Here is a 22,480-nt window from a genome sequence, read left to right on the forward strand (position 1 = left end):
GCATCACATTAGCTATCCTCCAGTCATCTGATATAGAAGCTGATTTAAATGATAGGTTACAGACTACAGTTAGTAGTTCTGCAATTTCACATTTGAGTTCCTTCAGTACTCTTGGGTGAATACCATCTGGTTCTGGTGACTTATTTCTGTTTAATTTATCAATTTGTTCCAAAACCTCCTCTAATGATACATCAAATCTGGGACAATTCCTCAGATCTGTCATCTAAAAAGAATGGCTCAGGTTTGGGAATCTCCATCACATCCTCAGCCATGAAGACCAATACAAAGAATTCATTTAGTTTCTCTGCAATGGCCTTATCGTCCTTGAGTGCTCATTTAGCACCGTGATTGTCCAGTTTAGCAGGCTTCCTGCTTCTGATGTACTTAAAAAAAAAATATGCTATTACTTTTTGAGTCTTTCGCTAACTGTTCCTCAAATTCTTTTTTGGCCTTCCTAATTGTATTTTTACACTTCATTTGCCAATGTTTATGCTTCTTTCTATTTTCCTCACTAGCATTTAACTTCCACTTTTTAAAGGATGCCTTTTTGCCTCTCACTACTTCTTTTACTTTGTTGTTTAGCCATGGTGGCTCTTTTTTGGTTCTCTTACTATGTTTTTTAATTTGGGGTATATATTTAAGTTGATCCTCTATTATGCTGTCTTTAAACAGTTTCCACACAGCTTGCAGAGCTTTCACTGTTGGCACCGTACCCTTTAATTTCTGTTTAACTAACCTCCTCATTTTTGTGTAGTTCTCCTTTCTGAAATTAAATGCTACAGTGTTGGGCTGCTGTGGTGTTTTTCCTGACACAGGGATATTAAAATTTAATTATATTATGGTCACTATTACCAAGTGGTCCAGCTATATTCACCTCTTGGACCAGATCCTGTGCTCCACTTAGGACTAAATCAAGAATTGCCTCTCCTCTGATGGGTTCCAGGACCAGCTGCTCCAAGAAGCAGTCATTTAAGGTGTCAAGAAACTATCTCTGCATCCCGTTCTGAGGTGACATGTACCCAGTCAATATGGGGATAACTGAAATCCCCCATTATTAATTATTATTATTATTATGAGTTTTTTATTTTAATAGCCTCTCTAATCTCCCTGAGCATTTCACAGTCACTATCACCATCCTGGTCAGGTGGTCGGTAATATATCCCTACCACTATATTCTTACTATTAGAGCATGGAATTTCTATCCATAGAGATTCTATGGTACAGTTTGATTCATTTACGATTTTTACTTCATTTGATTCTACGTTTTCTTTCACATATAATGCCACTCCCGCACCAGCACGACCTGTTCTGTCCTTCTGATATATTTTGTAACGTGGTATTACTGTATCCCATTGATTATCCTCATTCTACCAAGTTTCTGTGATGCCTATTATATCAATATCCTCATGTAAACCAGGCACTCTAGTTCACCCATTTTATTATTTAGACTTCTAGCACTGGTATATAATCACTTTAAAAATGTGTCTGCCATTACACGATGTAGTTGAATGGGAATTATTTGACTGTTTCTGATCAGACCGTGCCTGTATTTTATCATTTTCCATCCTCTCATCCTCACTAGGACATAGAGATTCTCTATTAATAGATACCCCCTAAGGGATGTCCGAACTATGTGCTCCTCCGCACCTGTCGGCTTTCCCCCAGCCCTTAGTTTTAAAACTGCTCTACGACCTTTTTAATGTTAAGTGCCAGCAATCTGGTTCCATTTTGGTTTAGGTGCAGCCCATCCTTCCTGTATAGGTTCCCCCTTTCCCAAAAGTTTCCCCAGTTCCTAATAAATCTAAACCCCACCTCCCTACACCATCGTCTCATCCACGCATTGAGACTCTGCAGTTCTGCCTGTCTAACTGGCTTTGCACGTAGAAATGGGAGCATCTCAGAGAATACTACCATGGAGGTCCTGGACTTCAATCTTTTACCTAGCAGTCTAAATTTGGCCTCCTGGACCTCTCTCCTATCCTTCCCTATGTCACGGATACCTACATACACCATGACCACCGGTTCCTTCCCAGCAGTACACATAAGCCTATATAGATGTCTCGAGAGATCCGCAACCATTGAACCAGGCAGGCAAGTCACCATGTGGTTCTCCCAGTCATCGCAAACCCAGCTATCTCTGTTTCTAACGATTGAATCGCCCATTACTAATACCTGTCTCTTTTGAATAGCTGGAGTTCCCTCCCCCGGAGAGGTATCCTCAGTGTGAAAGGATACCACATCATCATCTGCAAGGAGGGTCCCAACTATGGGATTGATTCCCTCTGCTCCAGTTAGATACTCTCCTTCCCTGCGACTTTCATCCTCCTCAACAGCATAGAGGCTGTCAGACCAGGGATGGGACCATTCTACTTTGTCCCAGAAAGTCTCATCTGTGTACCTCTCTGTCTCCCTCAGCTCCTCCAGTTCAGCTACTCTGGTCTCCAAAGCCCGTACACGGTCTCTGAGGGCCAGGAGCTCTTTGCACCGAATGCACACATACGTCACCTGCCCACAGGGAGATGAGAGATGTAGGGAAGGGTTAGTTGTGTAACAACTTATAACTGTCTGAGCTCCTGAAACAGACAGGTTTAAGATAGCCAGATGGATGAAAGGATTCTTAGTACACTTCGAAAACTAGAACTGTGTTAGCTTCTAGACTACAGAACAGAATACACTACAGGTCAGATTTATCACACAAACAACAACATGCGCAGCCTGTCAAAAAGGGGAAGAAAAGTGGACTTCCCAAATCCAGTGACTCCCGCCACCCCCAAGGGGCAGGGGCTTAAGAAAGGAGACTTAATTAAGTCTATCAGAAAAATTCAGCTCACACAACAGGTTAAGAGAAAAAAAATTTTTTTTAATCTAGTTTTCTAGTTGGACTTCATAATGAGGCACACAGATCTAACAACTTGCCCAAGGTGACACAGCAAGTCAGTAGTTCAACCCAAATTAGAACCAGGGTCCTCTTACAGCCAAATGCTGTAATTTTTAATTACTGGTTAAACCCCACTACTTCCTGCCATTAAAGCCATATACAAATTACATGGAGTCAAATGTTTACTCCCCCTGTGAAAGTATTTCACTTGGTACATGTGAATAAAATGCATTAAAGTTACCTGAATAGCTTTTATTCTCAATCAGCAATTGTTTGGACATACTGCTTCTTACATTAAATCCTCCACAATGTACCCAGCATACACACAAATAAAACTGCAACAGGTTATTTTTATTAATTGAATGTGTTTTCATCAGTGATATGACAGCTTGTTTTATTTATTCAAGTAAGGGCAATTATAGCCAGTCAACTGTAAAATTACAGCAATTAATCCCAGTTTCTCTCTCGTTTAAATGCCTGACTATTTTAATATGTCCAGTATATTGAAAAGGGAGGACAGCAGTTTGAAGGACCTAATTTTGATTAATAAAACATATTATTCTATAACATGTAACAGTTAAAGGGGCCTATTTCTACCTCAATGAACACAAATATTTCATTAAGGCTAATGCGAGTTATTATCCACATGCACCAATAGGAAAATATGTAAGTTTCTTTCCTACATAAATATTGGTTCACCTGCAAAAAGAACTTACCTGTACAGACAATAACTGTATTTACATATTCAGTATTAACTGCCTTCTGATGATTAAAACAATACTACAGAAACATGAAAACTAGTGATATAAATCAAGGACATAAAAACTTTCATTCATAACATAAGAATGGCCATATGGGGCTCAGACCAATGGGCCATCTAGTATCCTGTCTTCCTACAGTGGCCAGTGCCAGATGCTTTAGGGAATGATCAGAACATGGCAATTATTGAATGATCCATCTTCTGTCATCCTAGTCCCAGCTTCTGGCAGTCAGAGGTTTAGGGACACCCAGAGTATGGGGTTGCGTTCCTGACCCTCTTGGCTAATAGCCACTGATGGACCTATCTTCCATTAATTTATCTAATTCTTTTTTGAACCCAGTTATAATTTTGGCCTTCACAACAACCCGAAAGTTCCACAGGTCGACCGTGCATTGAGTGAAGTAGTATTTCCTTATGTTTGTTTTAAACCTGCTGCTATAAATATAATTGGGTGACCCCTGATTCGTGTGCTATGCGAAGTGGTAAACACTTCCCTATTCACTTTCTCCACAGCCTTCATGATTTTGGAGGCCACTATCATATCCCCACATAGTCATCTCTTTTCTAAGCTAAGCAGTGCCAGTCTTTTTAATCTCTCCTTGTATGGAAGCTGTTCCATACCCCTAATCATTTTTGTTTCTCTTCTCTGTACTTTTTCCAATTCTAACATACCTTTTTTGAGATGGGGTGACCAGAACTGCACGCAGCATTCAAGGGGTGGGCATATCATGGATTTCTATAGTGGCATTATGATATTTTCTGTTTCATTATCTATCCTTTTCCTAATGGTTCCTAACATTGTTAGCTTTTTGGATTCTTGCTGCACACTGAGCAGATGTTTTCAAAGAACTATGCATGATCATTCCAAGATCTCTTTCTTGAGTGGTAACAGCTAATTTAGATCGCATCCTTTTGTATGTATCATTGGGACTGTTTGCCAATGTACATTACTTTTCACGTAGCAACATTATATTTCATCTTTTTGTTGCCCAGTCACCCATTTCTGTGATCAGAATGATCAATGATCAACAAGCACTTTATGAGCTACAGATATGGTTTTCACTTCACTGAGCAACAAAAAACAGCGACCTCTGAGGTGAAACAACTGCACTACAAGACAGTTTAGGACAATAAGCGACTAATGTTATGGCACCCAACTGAAATGGCAGAAACAATTTCAAGAAGGCAAAAATGTGTAATAAGAGTTCACACCCACACTTGTACAGAAATTCCAGTGGGATCTGCAATGAAGTTAACAGGATCTTAGTTTTACATTTCAGCCCCAAGACTAACATACCTTCCCTCATAGTGCAATGAGAGCTTTAATGACTAAGGGACAAACTCAGCAGTATCTCCCAGCAGCACAGTGCCCCGTAAAGTCACACTGTAGTCTTGCTTTAGTACTGACAAAGAAGAGTGCCACCTACTAAATTATTTGGAGTTCTCATCCAAGCACGATGAGATTTTGACACACCAGGATTTCGCTTATGTTGGCTTTCTACTGATGTCATAAAAGATTAAATTTGTCAGCAAGATGGCTGCTACCAGCAGTACACTCAACAAAGTAAATACACGTTTAGTTTTAGATAAAATATACACTAAGTTTTAAGGACTACTATTTGCCAATATAACATTTCAGGGGGAAAAATATCTGAGGCAAAATGGGTAGAGACTTTAAAAAAACAAAACAAAAACCTAGGACTTTTAGAAAAAGCTCACTTCTGAAACATGGAAGTATAAACTGAAGACCACCACCAAGTGCTCCATTGGCTAGAATTTGAGAACCAGTGGTTTGTGGAACTAGACATCTCTCTCTCAGTTTTGTTTTAACTAAGGAAGTTAAAGAACAGCTCTTGTCCAAAACAGAAAGCATACTAACCAAGTCTGAGTCTAGGTGAAATGCTGTTGATAAATGCCCAGCATTGTATTGTTCCGCAGGACGACAATCCACTACAAAGAACCTTACTCCTTCCTGAAAGAAAAACATTTTACCTGTTGCAATTTACTAATTTGAAGTTTAAAATAATTAATGGGAAAGTCACATCATTCAAATGTATTTGTTATGCAAGTCACTTTTTAGTAAGAACTCCTATGCTATAGGGATGGGTCTCCTGATGTGACTTACTAGTTATCAAAAAACTATGTTTAGTGTGGGAGTGCCCAGCTAGAGCAGTATAGCAATAACACCAATAATGCCCCAACAGTGATCTTACATTAACATAGCAGTTTTCATTTCCAATAGACTCCAAGTGCTATATACACAATGAAATCATTTTAACCATCATTGGGAAGAAATGCAGCCCCTACTTAATAGCACAAAACAATACACAGTGAGAACCAACATAAAATTAAAGCTAAGCATGTGATTAAGTGCTTAGCTCAAAAGGGGCAGATGTAAGCATATGTTCAATGCTTTACTGAATTGAGGCCAGAAAGCTGTTATTAAAAAGGCAGGTACCTTTTTAAAGACAAAACACTGTCTTACTCTCTTATGGGCTTACATCAAACTACAACATTATTCATGTATTATACTAATATTGAGAGTAAAGTCTCTGCATGCTAGTATATTTGTCTTACAAACTATTACACAACTACTTAGATCCTTAGCTCAAATTCACATTTCACAACCCAAAGGCAGGATTCTCTTGTAGCAGTATTTTAGTCACAGGTAAAGAGTTGATCTTTCACTGGAATATTGTGTGCACGCACAAGTGTGTGTTTTGTTTTTATTTGTTTTTAAGTCTGGATCCCTATTTCAGGAAAACAAATTAAGGGAATGTCACACTAGGCTCCTCACCACCCATGAAAGGCCTACTATTTTTTTTTTATTTGGCGGGGGTCGCGGGTAGGGTGGGGTGGTATCATTGCCCATCATAGCAAGGCTGTGCTGTGGCCAGGAAATCCTTTACAAGGGAGCTAGAATCTCAAGGCACGAAATTATTTCTAAATCAGCAAACAGTAACTTGTATTTTGAGTTCCTAGAAAATATTTCAGCTAGATGGGAAAATGAAAGATTTCTCCTCTCCTTTTGGAAAACAGCAATGTAGTATGTCTAGTTACTGACCCCTTGTTGCTGATTTGCTTGAAGAATCTCAGATACTGAAATCGCTAGACAGAGAGCTTGGCTCAAGTCTGTGTCATCATCCTTGAGTCCCAATAAGCTGCTGCCAAAGAGACTGTTGTTGTTCTATTATGGTAAGACACAAAATACCTTTTACGTTAATTGCAATTATTATAATTTAAAAAAAAAATCAGACTCCAATCTAAGATTGTTACTTCTACAATGTTACAGGTGTATGTTGGACTTTATAGACAAGTTAAAAATAAGAGTCAGCCATATCTTGGTCACATGAGTTTTTCCATCAGAGAATTTCTGAAAACCATTAAAACAGCCAGACTTCCCTTACATTCAAGTTTGTCAAATAATAGTTTGACAGCCCTATATCACTACAGTTGTGTCAACATGGTTAAAAAAAAAACATTTTTTCATCTCAGCAAACAGAAGCTGGTGTTAAGGAAATCCTGCCCCTTTGGTAATCCCCATTACTGGTCTACTACAAAACATGTGTACACCATGCTCAGAAGAAAGCACAACAAGCAAGCCAAAAGTAATGAGTACCAGCTACAAGTTATTAGTTGCACTGATGTCAGTGGGACTACTTATGACAGTAGGAAGTGCAGGACTTTCCCGTATACAAAGAGCCCTATTTATCCTTCATCTTAATAGCTTTTTCTGCTCACTTTCTCAAAATTACATCCAAGATTGCTATCCGATCCCTGCCAGAGAACTACTGTATCAGTTTGGCCTGTCTGAATTGCTCAGTGTTCATAAAAATCACCAAGTTATAAAGTAATTTCCTCAACTGCTTGGCTATTACCTTTCTGAAAGAAGTTGGAGTTTTACTATAATAATACTGTGCCAAAGAGAAAAGGTCTTCTATATCTTCTATATCCAAACTGGCTGGGGAAGTTTCTAGGAATCCTGTAACATGCAACATATGGAAATTAATACATAAAACATTTAAACAAAACATTGCATGTGGCCTTTTCAAACAATAAAATATACTTTCTTTAATAAAGCACAACACAATTTTTTTGACTAACCTGCAGGTTAATTTATCCTCTCATTCAGGAACATAATTGTTTTGGAAGTTACATATTCAAAATATGTACCATTTACCAGTACACTTGTGAATATAGCAGTGGCTTCTTAAGCTGCCTGTATTGTTGAGTGATGGGATGGGACTGCTAGTCAAATCTCATTAGTTACAGACTGCTGGAGCCAGAAAATATCTGTTGTCCCCTTAAAGGTTTCTGAACCTCAGAAACACCACGCACATGCATGTTATTTGCTAGGTGTTTGAGCTTCAACTCAGAATTACTCATGTTTAGAGCATTTGTATCTAAAATTTATAGTTTAATCCTAAATCAATACTTCACCTAGTAAAGAGAGAGCTCAGGAAGATCCAGGGAAAGCACCAAAAACTCTTAGTGACTATTTGACACTTATCTGTCCATTATGATGAAAGGGTGCAACTCACCAGTGTATGCCAATATGGCAAAAAAACCAAAAAACTTTATTGTGTATTACTGGATTTATAAAAAAAAGTAAATACTTTTATTTTATTTTATTTTTTTTAGGTTTAATAGTTCATAGACCTGCATTTTCATTGATGTGAACACAACATTAGAAATATAATAGATGAGATCCCTACCCAAGGAGCCTACAGTCTAATTCGTATAAATGAAGACATGGTGGAAAGAACACACAAAAAATGGGTGCATAGAGCGTCTAAGAGAAAGAGCTAGTGAGAGGACTGGAGCATGAATAGAGAGGTTGTTTCAAGCACATGAAGAAAGGCATGCTGCCAAGTGTGAGAGAAGGAAAGGGAAATGCAAGAAAAGCATGGGTAGGATGCAAAAAGTGACAGGGGAATGAAGGAAGAAATGAAAGCAGAATACAGGCAGAAAGTGTTGCAATGCAGTGATTTGAAGGTGACAATCATGAACATTATGAAAAGAAACAGCGAGTGAGGGGATTTGCTGAGGGAGTGATGGAATCAGACTGGCAAATGGGGAAGATTATTTTAGAAGCAGCATTACAAGAGCAGTACGTACTTATCATTTCTTCTCTGCTGTCTGATTCTTGTGCTAAAATAACATCTCTGAAAATAATAGAAACACAAGTATGGATTAAGTCAGTAAAAACAAACACCAAATACGGACAAAACTGTGAGACCAACGAATTCATATTATTAACTATGTACTCACTTTGCATTGACAAGGATGATTAACATTAAGAAATAAATAAAAAATGGATCTGCTTGTTGTAGGTATCCATCCCATATTGCCTGAGTGACTTCAGCTGAGCAGTAATATGAAAAGAGGCTTCCAAGCTGAAAAGTTGGGGAACAGCGTGAAACAAAGCAGAGTCAGGAACAACTTTAGCAGGACTACAATACTGCTAACAGATAGACAAGCTAGCTACAAGAAAAACATTGAGGACAAGGTGCCACTAGTACTCCTTTTCTTTTTTTGAAACTGTACATCTGCACTGTGCATTGAAGGGTAATTCTACCCTTAAAAATTACTTTTTAAAAAGTTGCATAGTGGGGATCCAGATGGTTTCTCTATTTTTACATATGCTCACTTCACAGCTGAAGGTTTTTTTTGTTTTTTACTGCCAGCCCTACAAGCTCAACTTGGGATCTGAAAGTTAAGCTGTGCTTAATTCTGGCTCATATGTCTTCAGCAATAGAGGTTTTGAAATTTAACTTAGTTGTTAATTTTGATGAGGCGTAAGCCATAACGGAATTCATTCCCTACTGTTTTGTTGGCTGTGCAGGGCTAATCTTAACAAATAGTGGTGACAGAACTTATTCTAATCAGTAAAGCAAGCAGACATGACTTTGAATACACACTGTGAAACAGTGAATACCTATTAAGGTGGAGCCATTTTTACATGGCCACTTTTCACAGTTGAACCAGACTAAGTTAAAGAGGATCACACATTAGTTTGGCAGTGAGACACACCATCTAAGTTTTAAAGCATTAGGCTGACAGATGAGTTACTAATTATCTGCCAGGAATGGAGTGTTTTATTACCATTATAAAAAAATTAATCTTTGGGCGCATACACTTTTAAAAAAATGCATCCTTTCCACTACACAGAAAGTGCAAAGTGGATGAAAGAAAACAAGCTGTGAATTTCCTTCCCTGCTGGACAACATTTGTAATGATACTTAACTGAAAGGCATAATACTTGGCTGATTTAGGTGCTTGCTGAGCCTACTGTTGTGCTCCAGATGGGATCGCTATTGTCATGGCTTTCAATAGCACTTCACCTACTTTTAAAACCTATCTTGAGAGCATTTAACACCTCCCAATTTGCTATTGTAATAAGGGTCAGAAGGTTTGAACAATTTTGAGTCAAGCTCTGTTGAATAAGGTCTTTCTTTGAAAGACAATGGTGCACTGACAGATATAAATGGTGTTTCTTACAAACTTTTGTGTGTTTGAATTCCCACTCCCAATCCCTCAAAATATAGTGATCTTAGAAAGAGAAGTTTCAGAGTAACAGCCGTGTTAGTCTGTATTCGCAAAAAAGAAAAGGAGTACTTGTGGCACCTTAGAGACTAACAAATTTATTTGAGCATAAGCTTTCGTGGGCTACAGATTATGCTCAGATAAATTTGTTAGTCTCTAAGGTGCCACAGGTACTCCTTTTCTTTTTATATAATAGTTATTGAAACATACTTTCACTAGGGAGTAATATACAGATATACTAGACAGACTACAGTCAAATCTGACTGCTGCTTTAGATGATGACTGGCCAAAGCTAGATTTTATTTATTTGTGTGTGTATATTAATATTAGATTTTACCTGCTGCAGTTTAGTATTAAGTTGGTAGCAGCACAGAAAGCTCTAATTAAAAGAGGTGCTATTTTATACACAGTTTTATGGCTTTTTATTCCTCTAGCTTGAAGTGAAGAACCTTTGAAAAACTTGGGAGAGCCCAAGGATGCAAAAATACACCCTGACTGCTAGGATCTATGTTTCACAGCTTACCATCAGTGTCTTTACTACAGACTTTACTTGCAAAATATAATTTAAGAAAACTGTCTCAAACAAAGTTTTGGATTTCCTACACTACTATCGAGTTTGATCTTGCAGTTTTTTGATGCACATTCACACTGACTTCAATATGATGTATGACTACAAAACAAGTGCCAGGTCATATTAATTAGCAAATTAAAGGTTGGGGGAAAAAGCCAATTCTTTAAGAGACAGTGACACACAGCCTTGGGCTGCAATCCTGAAAAGAATTATTTTAGTATTAGTTCTGTCAACTCAAATATTTTAGTTACGTGAGGGAGGAATTTAAAAAAAACAGACAACAGTAACTTGAATTTATAAAATGAATTAGCCCTATTCTAATCCATAATCTCTGAACTGACGTCCATACGCAAAACAACTGAATATATGGAGAAGTGGTATGCAGTACTATTTAACCACCTCTTGGAAGTGGCAGTCAATTCAGACGCAGCCACTCATACTTAATACGAAGCACTTCCAATCCCTAGTATCAATAGCTTAGGTTTTATTTCTACAGTAAGGATCTAATGTTCACAAGATCTCACCTTCTATTTGGAATGGAATGACTAGAGACTATAAAAGTGACATACTAAAAAACCATATACCTTTGTGTTCTTCTTCTATTTCAGAACACTTTGGAAGTGATTAAAAAAAATAAAACCTCCAAATTCCTTTTGCATCACTATTCCACAGCTCAGCAGTTTGTACTTAAAAGTTTCTACAGAAATTTATTTTATTATGTTTCCCTACTTTCACTTTATTACCCAGTTGAGTGCATACGAGTCCGGTGTCATCTTCTTAGTGTCAAGAAAGGAGCACAGTTCAGGCTCATGATACTGGAGGAGAAGCCTAAATAGATGAAATGGTCTCCCCTTCTGGAAACAATCCCTAAAAAGCAAGTAGCAAGACAATGTTTATGAAAACACCATAATACTCCAGTCATTAGGCTTATACTGGCAATTCTTAGCTAAGAAGAAAACATAACTTTATGTGTATTAAGAGGAAACATGTAATCCCTTCACTCATACAAATGGCCACATCAAAGCTGATCAGATGGTGCGGAGAATTAACAAATACTTTAACATTTTAAACAATTAAAGTCACTACATTTAAATATCAAAATGAAGTTTAAACATTCGTTTGTGAAAGTCACTTTGGGCAGGAGTGTGCCTCAATCTAAACAGAGAATATTGTTAACTATTCTAATAGAACTGACCAAAGTGATTTTAAAAGATCTCCATATACACCTGAATAAAAATTTCACATTAAGCAACTAGTGGGGAGGGAAGAGAGGCAATCATGGTATGGAGTAGGGCAAAATAAATTTGGAAGACAGTAAAGACAAATCTTTCTTGTAAGTTAAGTTCACTCAATACACAGCTCTCCCAATCAATGTAGTTCAATGTAGGTATGTGGGCAATTCTATTATGTTGAAGTTTGAAGCGAAACATTCCACCAATTTAATGCGTTATTTTAATTATTAAAAAACTTCTGTTTCCCATTCAGTTAACAGTGTAATGGTAACAAACTGAAGACAGACATTCCATTGTCTTATTTTTAGCATAACAATTTAGGCTCAAAAATTAATTTCAATCTGAATGGTTAATAGAAGAGTTCAAGTCACTCACACTTTATTAGCTACCAATATTCAAAATGGACTCAAAAAAACTTTCAGAATTTAGAGAATTAGTTTCTCTGAGTTTCAGCTTACGATTGTAATAAAATCTCCATTTCAGATGTAGCAGGATTTTTCTCAAATTGCTCTGCTGAATAAATTGCTCCCTACTACTTACCAGCTCAATCAACCCTCTAGTGGCCTGTCCAGATGTCTAAATGCAACTCACTGCCTCTCAAGAGCAGTGAGTTCAAATACCTACCTCCTCAATCACTGGAGGGGTGAAAAGGCAGAATGACACAAAGAAAAAAAAAAAAAAAAGTGCTCAAGATGCTGATTTAAGAATCGCTTTCTAGCCAAAGAAAGAACAGAACTGACCACCTTAAGAGGAATCTATTTTCCACCCCTCACTAGAGGGAATATTGCCATGAGAAAATAGAATTCTCAACCTAACACCTGCCAGCATTATCAAATGAGGATAGGAAACACTGTAGACTCTATCATCAACATTCTAGGTTGTTTATCACTATTTCAGATCATATACTAAAAACACATGTTGTGCTAATTCGTATCTTTGCACGATGTGATAAATGTGTGCTCATCTGTTTTCATTTTCTCCTGCTGAGGGGTAAAGAAATAGCCCTTTAATAAAAACAGATGTGTCAACATTAATGGCTTGACATTTTCATGTAAGCAGTTAATTTACTCTGTCCAGCTAATAAGAATCATTATTATTCTACATGATAAGGAGGGAAATACAGCTAGATGCAGGGAGAAGAGAACTTCCTTATTATTACAATAAATAAACAAACAAACTTTTGAGAACAGGTATCACATGTAGGAAAGGTTTGAAAATCACTCTCTCTTTAAGAATTATATTAATTTTCTACATTGTGTCTTCCTTCCCTTGCTTTGTTAAATAAGCTGTTTTCAAGAGAAACCAGCTACGGTTTAACAGTTCATCTGCTCTTTCTGCACATATCCCTACCTGATGTCAACATTCTGTTAAAACAATTTCTACAACAACCTGCCTACAATTAGGATTTCAGGTAAGTATCAGCAACAGGTAAAATTATTAACAAGAAATCCTGTTTTCATTAAGTTGCCTTTTTTTTGCGTGTGGAAAGTATAAGGATAGTCCTATGGTTAAGACACTGGACTTGGACACAAAAGATCTGGGTTCCATTCCCAACTCTGTGACAGACTGTCTGTGAAATGTTGGCCAAATTATTTAAATCTCTTCATTTCTCATTTGTAAAATGGGGATAATACTTCCTCTCACACCCTTTGTCTCATCTAGACTAAGATCTTTGAGCAGAGACTGTCCATTAGTATGTCTATGTACAGCACTTTGCACATTTGGAGTCTCCAGGCACTACTGTAGCACAAGTAATATTAATTTTAATATGAGGGAGTAAATGTAGTGGTTAGAACAGCAGGGGGTGCTTCAGGATTCCTGAGTTTTATTTCCAAATTTAGTTTTATTTCCAAATTGATTATCTACTGTGTAGCTTGGAAATCAGACCTTTATGTGCCTCAGTTTACCTACCCATTAACATGAGGAAAATAGTCTCTACCTCTTTTATGAGGATGTTGAGAAACTTAGTCTTTGTGAAGTGCTTTGAAGTCACTGGAAGGCAGGCATTATAGACAAGCAAAATGCTAATAAGGGAAGAGAAAGTTCATCTTACAGAACATATAGGCAGAACAGTTTCTAAAGAAGTACTTCCCATATTGCATGAGGTGATAATGTACTTTTTAAAAGGTCTAGGGAATGTGTGCCAGTTACATGTGAATTAGTTCGATCATGAAAACTTTGGTAGTCTTTTCTGGAATCATATCTAACATGTCTGTAGCATTTAGATTAGTTACATTTTCATGTACGCCTCCAATTTTACAATAAACTGAGGGAATGTGGCAGTTTTGCTACAAACAATGCTACTCCTTTATTACTGCAGAAATCTCTATACCATTTGCAAAATCCACCATAATCTATCTTTTGAGAGAAACTAGTTCTGAAAAATTTACATATTCGATGCCAGCAACAGTAGTGTGTTCTCTCTCTCTCTCTCTCTCTCTCTCTCACACACACACACACACACACACACACTTACTTTACCTAGGAATGTACTTGTTCATGATAGCATAAAAGCAATTGTATAAATCATTGCGTGGAATTCGAAGATGCACCAGGGGCTTCAGTAGATGTATCCAACCGAGGCAGGAACTGTATTTAACATTACGTGATTTACAATAAAAGGTAGTAACAGATTCAATATCCAAAAGTAATACTGACTTCTCTTCTTCTGGCACTGTCAGCTGATCTGGAAATAGAAAAGTATAACAAATACTTGAGACAGTTACAGAATAGTTTCATATGGCAGTTACACTCACATACAGAACTGTAACTGACTGCAGATAGAGTAGCTTGAATCACATTTTTAAGTGATGGTGTGAAAACAGGTTTTAAGTAGGGCTGTCAAGCGATTAAAAAATTAATCACAATTAATTGTGCTGTTAAACAATAATAGAATGCTATTTATTTAAATATTTTTGGACATTTTCTACATTTTCAAATATATTGATTTCAATTACAACACAGAATACAAAGTGTACAGTGCTCACTTTATTTTTGATTACATATATTTGCACTGTAAAAAAAGAAATAGTATTTTTCAATTCACCTAACACAAGTACTGTAGTGCAATTTCTTTATCATGAAAGTTGAACTTACAAAATGTAGAATTATGTACAAAAATAACTGCATTCAAAAATAAAAAACAATGTAAAACTTTAGAGCCTACAAATCCACTCAGTCCTATTTCTTGTTCACCCAATTGCTCAGACAAAAAAAGTTTGTTTACATTTGCAGAAGATAATGCTGCCTGCTTCTTGTTTACAATGTCACCTGAAAGTGAAAACAGGCGTTTGCATGACACTGTTGTAGCTAGTGTGGCAAGATATTTACATGCCAGATGCACTAAAGATTCATATGTCCCTTCATGAGGACATGCATCCATGCTGATGATGGATTCTGCTTGATAACCATCCAAAGCAGTGTAGACCGATGCATGTTCATTTTCATCATCATGAGTCGTCAGATGCCACCAGCAGAAGGTTGATTTTCTTTTTTGGTGAGTGTTGCTCTTGTAATACTTCTGAAATCATGCTTTACACCTTGTCCCTCACAGATTTTGGAAGGCACTTCAGATCCTTAAATCTTGGTTCGAGTGCTGTAGCTATCTTTAGAAATTTAACATTGGTATCTTTGCATTTTGTCAAGTTTGAAGTGAAAGTGTTCTTAAAACGAACATGTGCTGGGTCATTGTCTGAGACTGCTATAACATGAAATATATGGCAGAATGCAGGTAAAACAGAGCAGGAGACATACAATTCTCCTCCAAGGAGTTCAGTCACAAATGTAATTAACGCATTATTTTTTTTAACAAGCACCATAAGCATGGAAGCATGTCCTCTGGAATGATGGGCAAAGCATGAAGAAGCATACGAATCTTTAGCACATCTGGCACATAAATATCTTGTGACGCCAATTACAACAGTGCCATGCAAATGCCTGTTCTCACTTTCAGGTGACATTGTAATTAAGAAGTGGGCAGCATTATCTCCCATAAATGTAAACAAACTTATTTCTTTAATGATTGGCTGAACAAGGAGTAGGACTGAGTGAACTTGTAGGCACTAAAGTTTTACATAATTGCACTAAAAATGAAACAATGTAACAAAAAACCTACATGTGTAAGTTGCACTTTCTTGATAAAGAGATTGCACTTCAGTACTTGTATGAAGTGAACTGTATTGAAAAAACACTATTTCTTTTGTTTATCATTTTTACAGTGCAAATATTTGTAACAAAAAGGAATATAAAGTGAGCACTGTACACTTTGAATTCTGTGTTGTAACTGAAATAGATATTTGAAAATGTAGAAAACATCCAAAATATTTAGTAAATTTCCATTGGTATTCTATTGTTTAACAGTGCGATTAATTTTTTTGAGTTAATCGCATGAGTTAACTGTGATTAATCGACAGCCCTAGTTTTAAGAAAAAGGCATTGGCCTAAATTTTCAAAGCAAGCGGGGATGTCACAATGAAGTGGGAACAGATGAGACTGTATTTTCTAGCCTACATGAAACAAAGAGGTAGATTTAAAATGTGCTAAATGCCCCTCTTTTATTCCAATTTGGAGCACTCAGCACATAACAGTCTCTCCAGCTCCACAAGTCAAAAGGGACTTTTAATTCAGACTAATCAATAATGCATATCTCCAATTCCTCAAAAACCCACTTACATACAAAACTTGAATTCTGATCTCAGACAGATTAAAATATCAGAGCAGATCTTCTGATGGCAAAATCAGAGAGCTGTCATACTCAAACTACATATCTCCTCTGTTGTAGAGATGCAGGCTGTGCTTGTTAGCCCAATAAAGTTGCAAGTCTCCCCTCCTACCTTTCTCCACCATGCCCCCTCTGGCTACCAGGGATTGGGAAATGAGGGGAGGTGGCAGACAGAGGGAAAAGACTTGCAGACTGATCAGGCTGACAAGCACAGTTTGCATCTCCACACTGCAGCACATTCTGTACTTGAAAAGTCTGCCTGGTGAACTACAAGAGGAGACCCACTCTGACAATCCTTAGGAGGTTAGTCAGGGCAGGACTCACTGACAAACCTTACTGGTCACAAGCAGTATGGAAGGGGGGGGGGGGGGGAATAACTGGAGTGGGATAAAGAACATAGGTTAATGAGTGAGCTAGCTGTCTGTTTAACCAGTTTGCATTCAGAATAGCCAGCCCGCAAATGCAAATGCCAGGTTAGGTAGCAGAGCTTGGGATGGATACAGACCATGGTTGAGGAACAAGAAAGCATACAGGCTGGAAGCCATTTGACTCGCCTGTGTTACTACCTTCCCAAAGTCCGAGGTGATGGTGGTGTACACAAAAAGCACAGCTGTTAAATCAGGTAGGCAAGCTGGCAGCCCTGGAAAAGGGATGTAACTGGCAGACTGACTGTTCTATCCAGGGTGGATTAATTTAAAAATATTACTTTTAATCACGACTCAAAATCCTTGATTTTCACTTACTGATTTAAATCATCAATTTTAATAATGTTTTCCAATTATACTTTGTAGGTATTTTCCTAAAGAGAGGTTCATTCTTGCTAGTTGGTATAACCATTAAAACATGTTGATTTGATTATTTACAACTAAATAAAGCTTTTCAACTAGATGTGGTAATTTTTACTAACCAGGGGGTATATAACTATACCCATTTATTTCAGCAAATATGTAGCTTAGCATATTTATTCAGATTTCTATGTTTTCATTGTTAGAAAGTATATTTCTTATTTACAAGGTAATTAACTTTTTATTCACGCTTTGTGTCAAGCTGCATTTGAATGGAAATTCAAATTCAATTAAAAATGTGAAAAACTAGCATTTTTAAAATAATTTTTATTGAACATTACCAGAAGTGCGTTGCATACATAACAAAGAGATGCAAAGCTGTCCTGCAGAGACTGAAAGTATTGACATTTGGAAAAAATACCAGCATTCACTCCACTGTGAAGACTGAAAATGATACTTAATGAAGAACTTGACATCACGACCTATTTACAAAGCTTGACCTCTAAATTAAATGTTTTTACATTTATTCTCTCTGTGTAAAAAAGCAGCCTTTAACTCAACATTTACAATTTATAAGGAGAGCTCATTGATTCAGTATATTTTTCATTTTATTTTACTTGATTATAGTAAGTTTAGATCTTAACATAGGTTGTCACAAATAAAAGTTTAATTTTGAACAGGCTTATTTTATAAAAGAAAAAATGTGAATAAAAATCCAATTTAAATAAAAATCGGATTTTTACTTTAAAAAGATTTTTCACACATACCCTTCCTCTCCTCCCTCCCCCGTTCGGTCATCTCTCTTTATGCAGCTGAATTGGGTAACGACAAAAAAAAGGGGAATGACTGTCTGTGTTTAATTAAGTATAGGCTGCTTTTAATTTAACATGTTATAATAATAAGTGTGTCCACATGAAGTTTGTGGTGACTAGTTATTTTGCTACAGGGACCCCACAACCCATAACTGATGGTAAAAATTATCTACAAAGGACGCATTTAAAAAGGTTTCCTTCACAAAAGTTGGTACATATTTTTTTATGATATATAAAAGAAAATGCAAGTGTCATCTGAAGAGTTATAAATTTGCAGACTCAATACCCTCACTAAAATGTGAAATAGAGGATTTTAATCCTGTTTTAAATGCAAGTCTTAGATATAACCTTAACACCATGTTATATTGATTAGATTAATTACTTTGGTATGGTCACAAAACTAGTTATATGAAAGTTTTCTTTTGGCCTGACGAGAAAAACAGGGAAAAAAAACCCACAAGGAACAGTGACTTTACAGATTTATTGTGCCATAGTTCCATACAACATTAAAATTGATTGTGCCATTTTGCTGTACTCCTGAAAAAGCTAAGTAACTTAATAACATTAATAGTGGCGTTTTAGATTTTTTTTTTTCTATTTACTTAAGTGATTTTTTTCAGAAGTGAAACAGGGAAGAGGAATTCACATAGGGAATAGCTTTTTCTTCTCAATAGCTACTATACAAATGCAAAAACAGTTTAAAAATTATTATTGGATTATTGGTACATTATGCTAAGGACTTCTGGAAGCCCTTCAATGACAATTTCTAGAACTAGGGCAAGTGCATTTGCAGCAGTTTGTTTAGTTTTTTTAAGGTTCTGTAATGGTGGATAGGGAGAAAAGTGAAACGAGAGGAAGAGAAACAATGAAATAATGGCCACCAGTTTCCAAAGCAGTTCTGCATCCAATTCTAAATTCTGCAAAGAAATGTAGAGCTCCTGGCTACGACATATCTAGTAGCAAATACACATGGGGACATGTAATGATAACTAGTCACTGGCTGAAGTTTAGGATATATATATTTTATAAAGAAACCTGCTCATCCATAGCTCTGCTTGCATACATAAAACCCTAAGTCATATAACTGAACCAGCATCAAAAACTATGGATCACCCCCAAACCACACAATACTCTGACATTTCCTTCATCTAATCCACTCAGATCTAACCCCTTAGAGAGCTGAAGACTGGCTTTGCAGCCTAGCTTGAAAGTAAACAAAGTAAAACAAAAACAGGAACTGGAAGAATTCAAATGCAAGGGTAGGGATTGCCTAAGTTACTAAAGGGATGTCATCAACTTAAAAGTCAGTCACTTTTGCATAAAAATGAGTTAGGTGTATTTTCAGATAAAACACTTGCCACTTAATCTTCCTGACAAATATTGTAGTTTTAAAATGGCATTTTCCTATGTTATTTATCACTTCTTCTTGTGTTGCTCTGTGAAATACCTAAACAAAAAGGGGAAACTGACTGGCACAAAGGGAGTGGGGGACTGAAAAAGGAAAGGAATTCCCTCTCTCATCTTTCAGTTCTAGTGAACTTAGGGGTCCCTTCTAACTACAGCTGACAAAAAGTTCTAGACAAAAAGAGTAATTTAAATTGACAATGTCCATTTAAGTTTATTTCTCTCTCCTATATGAAGTCACTGGAAGTAACCCGGCTCTAATTTAAAAAAAAAAATGAGTTCCTTGTTTTAGATTGCATTTAAAAATATAGCTAAAAATATGTGCAACTGTGTTACAGAAGTATTACACACTGCTGTAGCTGGTACCCCCATCTTAATATCCAATGGGGACAGAATGAGTTAAACCGATGGGAGACTGTTCCTCCCTCAAAAGCTGTAGGAAGTGGTATTGGTGATTAAGTGAACCTGAGAGTCAGCACTGAATCAATGTTTTATTATGGTGTTAGGAGGCACTGTGTTGCTCTTTGGCATAAGATGACAACTCATCCCAAAGTTCAAAACCTGAAGGGCACTATATAAAACACATCAAATGCAACAGACCAACTTTTTTGAAAATGGTAATTTACATTTTTCAACAGTCTCAATCACAGCCCTTTTTCCATTGGATTGTGTTTGGATTATGCAGTTTCCCACATAACAGATAATACTTTGCACTTCCTGCATGTCTTCCATTCAAAGATAAAGTTCTGCTTGCACATCGAAGATATTCAATTATTCTTCTGTGCTAAGGTTTTACCTTCCCCACCCAAAATCCCCTTCACAGTTTAAATATTAGCGAAGATAATTATGTTAAACAACATGACTCTAAGAGAGCAGGCATTACAAAAATGTAATCATCAAACTTACCAATTAGCTCTTGGCAATCCTTGTGAATTATGCTCTGTTCCGGTAGATCTAAACAACCATCCCAGGATGCCAGACTGTCCCCTTTTCTTACAACATTCAGTGCAATCTGAAAACAAACAGTTCTTCAAAGCATTACTGGCTGTACCTATGCAGCGATCTAGTTACTGCACTCAATGAACTCTACAGATTTAAGCTCAAAGGAGAATAAACATTTCAAAACTGAATTAAACACACTTCAGAATTCTGCATGGCACACATGCACACACAAATGGGGGTGGGGGGTAATCCTTTTATAATTATTCATGATACTGAAGCCATCAGCTTCAAATAAAAATATATCTGCAAGCATTATCCTCTTTATTTAAAGTCATAGTTACCTTCCAGACTTTGGCTCTCAAATCAGCAGGCAGTGGTCTCCCTTGAATTATGTTTCTTACTGTTTCAAGGTCACAACCTCCTTCTTCTAGAGCTTCTTCAAGGTCTTTTTCCCTACAGAAAATTTTTGTAATACATTTAAAAGTACTTTAAACAGGAAAATATGTTTTGATTATTCAGTATCGTCCTGTATGTATACACATGTGGTATCTGCTAAAGATCCCTCCAAGCTGGAGGATGCCATCAACCTAAAAAAAATATATATTTAAAAATACGTTTCCTGACCTGTTATTTATAAAAACTTCGATTATTGAAACCAAATACTGTAAAACCTAATTTATTTTTCACAATGTGTGTGGTCTGCTTGACTTCTAATTCTACTCAGCTTAAATAATGAAAATGAATTATTTCATTTTCTGGTTCTCATGAAGTGGCACATTGCTACAAAATTGGTCTAACATTGCAGAAGATTGTTTAAACCTAAGGAGCTGCACTATTTTCATTGATATGTTAGAGATTCTAAGGAAGCATTTTTTCACCCACACATGACACACTCAAATGCAAATTCGGGACCTAAATTAGGTGGCGATGTCTCATTAAATAAAATCATTAGATGACCTAGATACTGGAAAAATATTTTCCAGAGGTTTATCAATAGTTAACTCTTAACTCCATATTTCCTTTTTCAGATGCATTCATGTCATGGGATGCTAGCCAATTAATTAACCTAGTCTTCAGTTTTATCTGGCATAATTAGTGCGGCAAACATAAAAGAAAACAAAAAAACCCAACAAATCAATGGATTTAAAAGATATCAAAAAGCTTTTAACACTAATACTGCAATATAACAAGTTAGCATATAACAGAATACTCAAGATATTCTAGTTGTAAGATTTTTTTTTAAATGTCTCACCAAAAGTGTTTAAATGTAGACAAAACAGGTGATTATTCAGAAAGTGAAAACTACGTACATATTTTTAACAGATAATATCTTCTTGCTGGCTGCAGTTGAACATTTCACACACTTGCAGACTGAATGCACCTGTTCAGCTACCTCTTACAATTTCATGTGAAGTTACAATTATGGCAAAATGGCAGGTACAATGGGGTAGCAGAAAAGACAGTTAAAACAGTTTGTCTACAGAGTGAGAAGAGCGTGACACACTTGACATATATTAAGTACAGAATGATTCTACTCCAAAATACAGAGATGTATATACTTGCACATGTGGGTACTAAAGGCTTATCAGTTCAAGCGCTCTGTTAGTAACTAGTGTTGCCACATCACAATCTACTTAGTGAACTTCATTGTCCTTTAAAAAGGTATGTTTCATAAGGAAGAATTGTGGTACTGGCTGATACTAAATTCTAACATTCTATAGCAGACCCAATAAAATTCCTCACATTTAGGCACTTTTCTTATGGTACGTATTTGCCCATGGTCTTCGGTAGCTACAGTTCATATTCCTGTAAATGGATACAGCAAGTCAG

General features: G+C 36.6%; 1 protein-coding gene across 7 annotated transcripts in view; it reads right to left on the bottom strand.

Moving 5' to 3' along the window:
* TBC1D23 (TBC1 domain family member 23) overlaps nt 1-22,480 on the bottom strand; it is a 65,621-nt gene that overhangs the window by 30,110 nt on the left and 13,031 nt on the right. For 3 of the 7 annotated variants that reach the window (XR_005226677.2, XM_037908298.2, XM_037908284.2), the window contains exons 2-10: nt 20,992-21,103; nt 20,615-20,720; nt 14,469-14,673; nt 11,499-11,622; nt 8,910-9,034; nt 8,757-8,803; nt 7,517-7,620; nt 6,703-6,825; nt 5,518-5,610 (exon numbers count right to left, since the gene is read on the bottom strand). Coding sequence is in view for 6 of the 7 variants with exons in the window: in XM_037908298.2 (XP_037764226.1) it covers nt 5,518-5,610; nt 6,703-6,825; nt 7,517-7,620; nt 8,757-8,803; nt 8,910-9,034; nt 11,499-11,622; nt 14,469-14,673; nt 20,615-20,720; nt 20,992-21,103 (1,039 nt within the window). In the remaining variant the exon portion in view is untranslated. Of the gene's footprint in view, nt 1-5,517; nt 5,611-6,702; nt 6,826-7,516; nt 7,621-8,756; nt 8,804-8,909; nt 9,035-11,498; nt 11,623-14,468; nt 14,674-20,614; nt 20,721-20,991; nt 21,104-21,960; nt 22,173-22,393; nt 22,453-22,480 lie in introns of those variants that run through there. The other 4 variants (XM_043538598.1, XM_043538599.1, XM_043538597.1 and 1 more) reach the window with 4 other exon arrangements.

The sequence above is a fragment of the Chelonia mydas genome, chromosome 1 (genome assembly GCF_015237465.2).
Source record: "Chelonia mydas isolate rCheMyd1 chromosome 1, rCheMyd1.pri.v2, whole genome shotgun sequence".
Taxonomy (NCBI): domain Eukaryota; kingdom Metazoa; phylum Chordata; order Testudines; family Cheloniidae; genus Chelonia; species Chelonia mydas.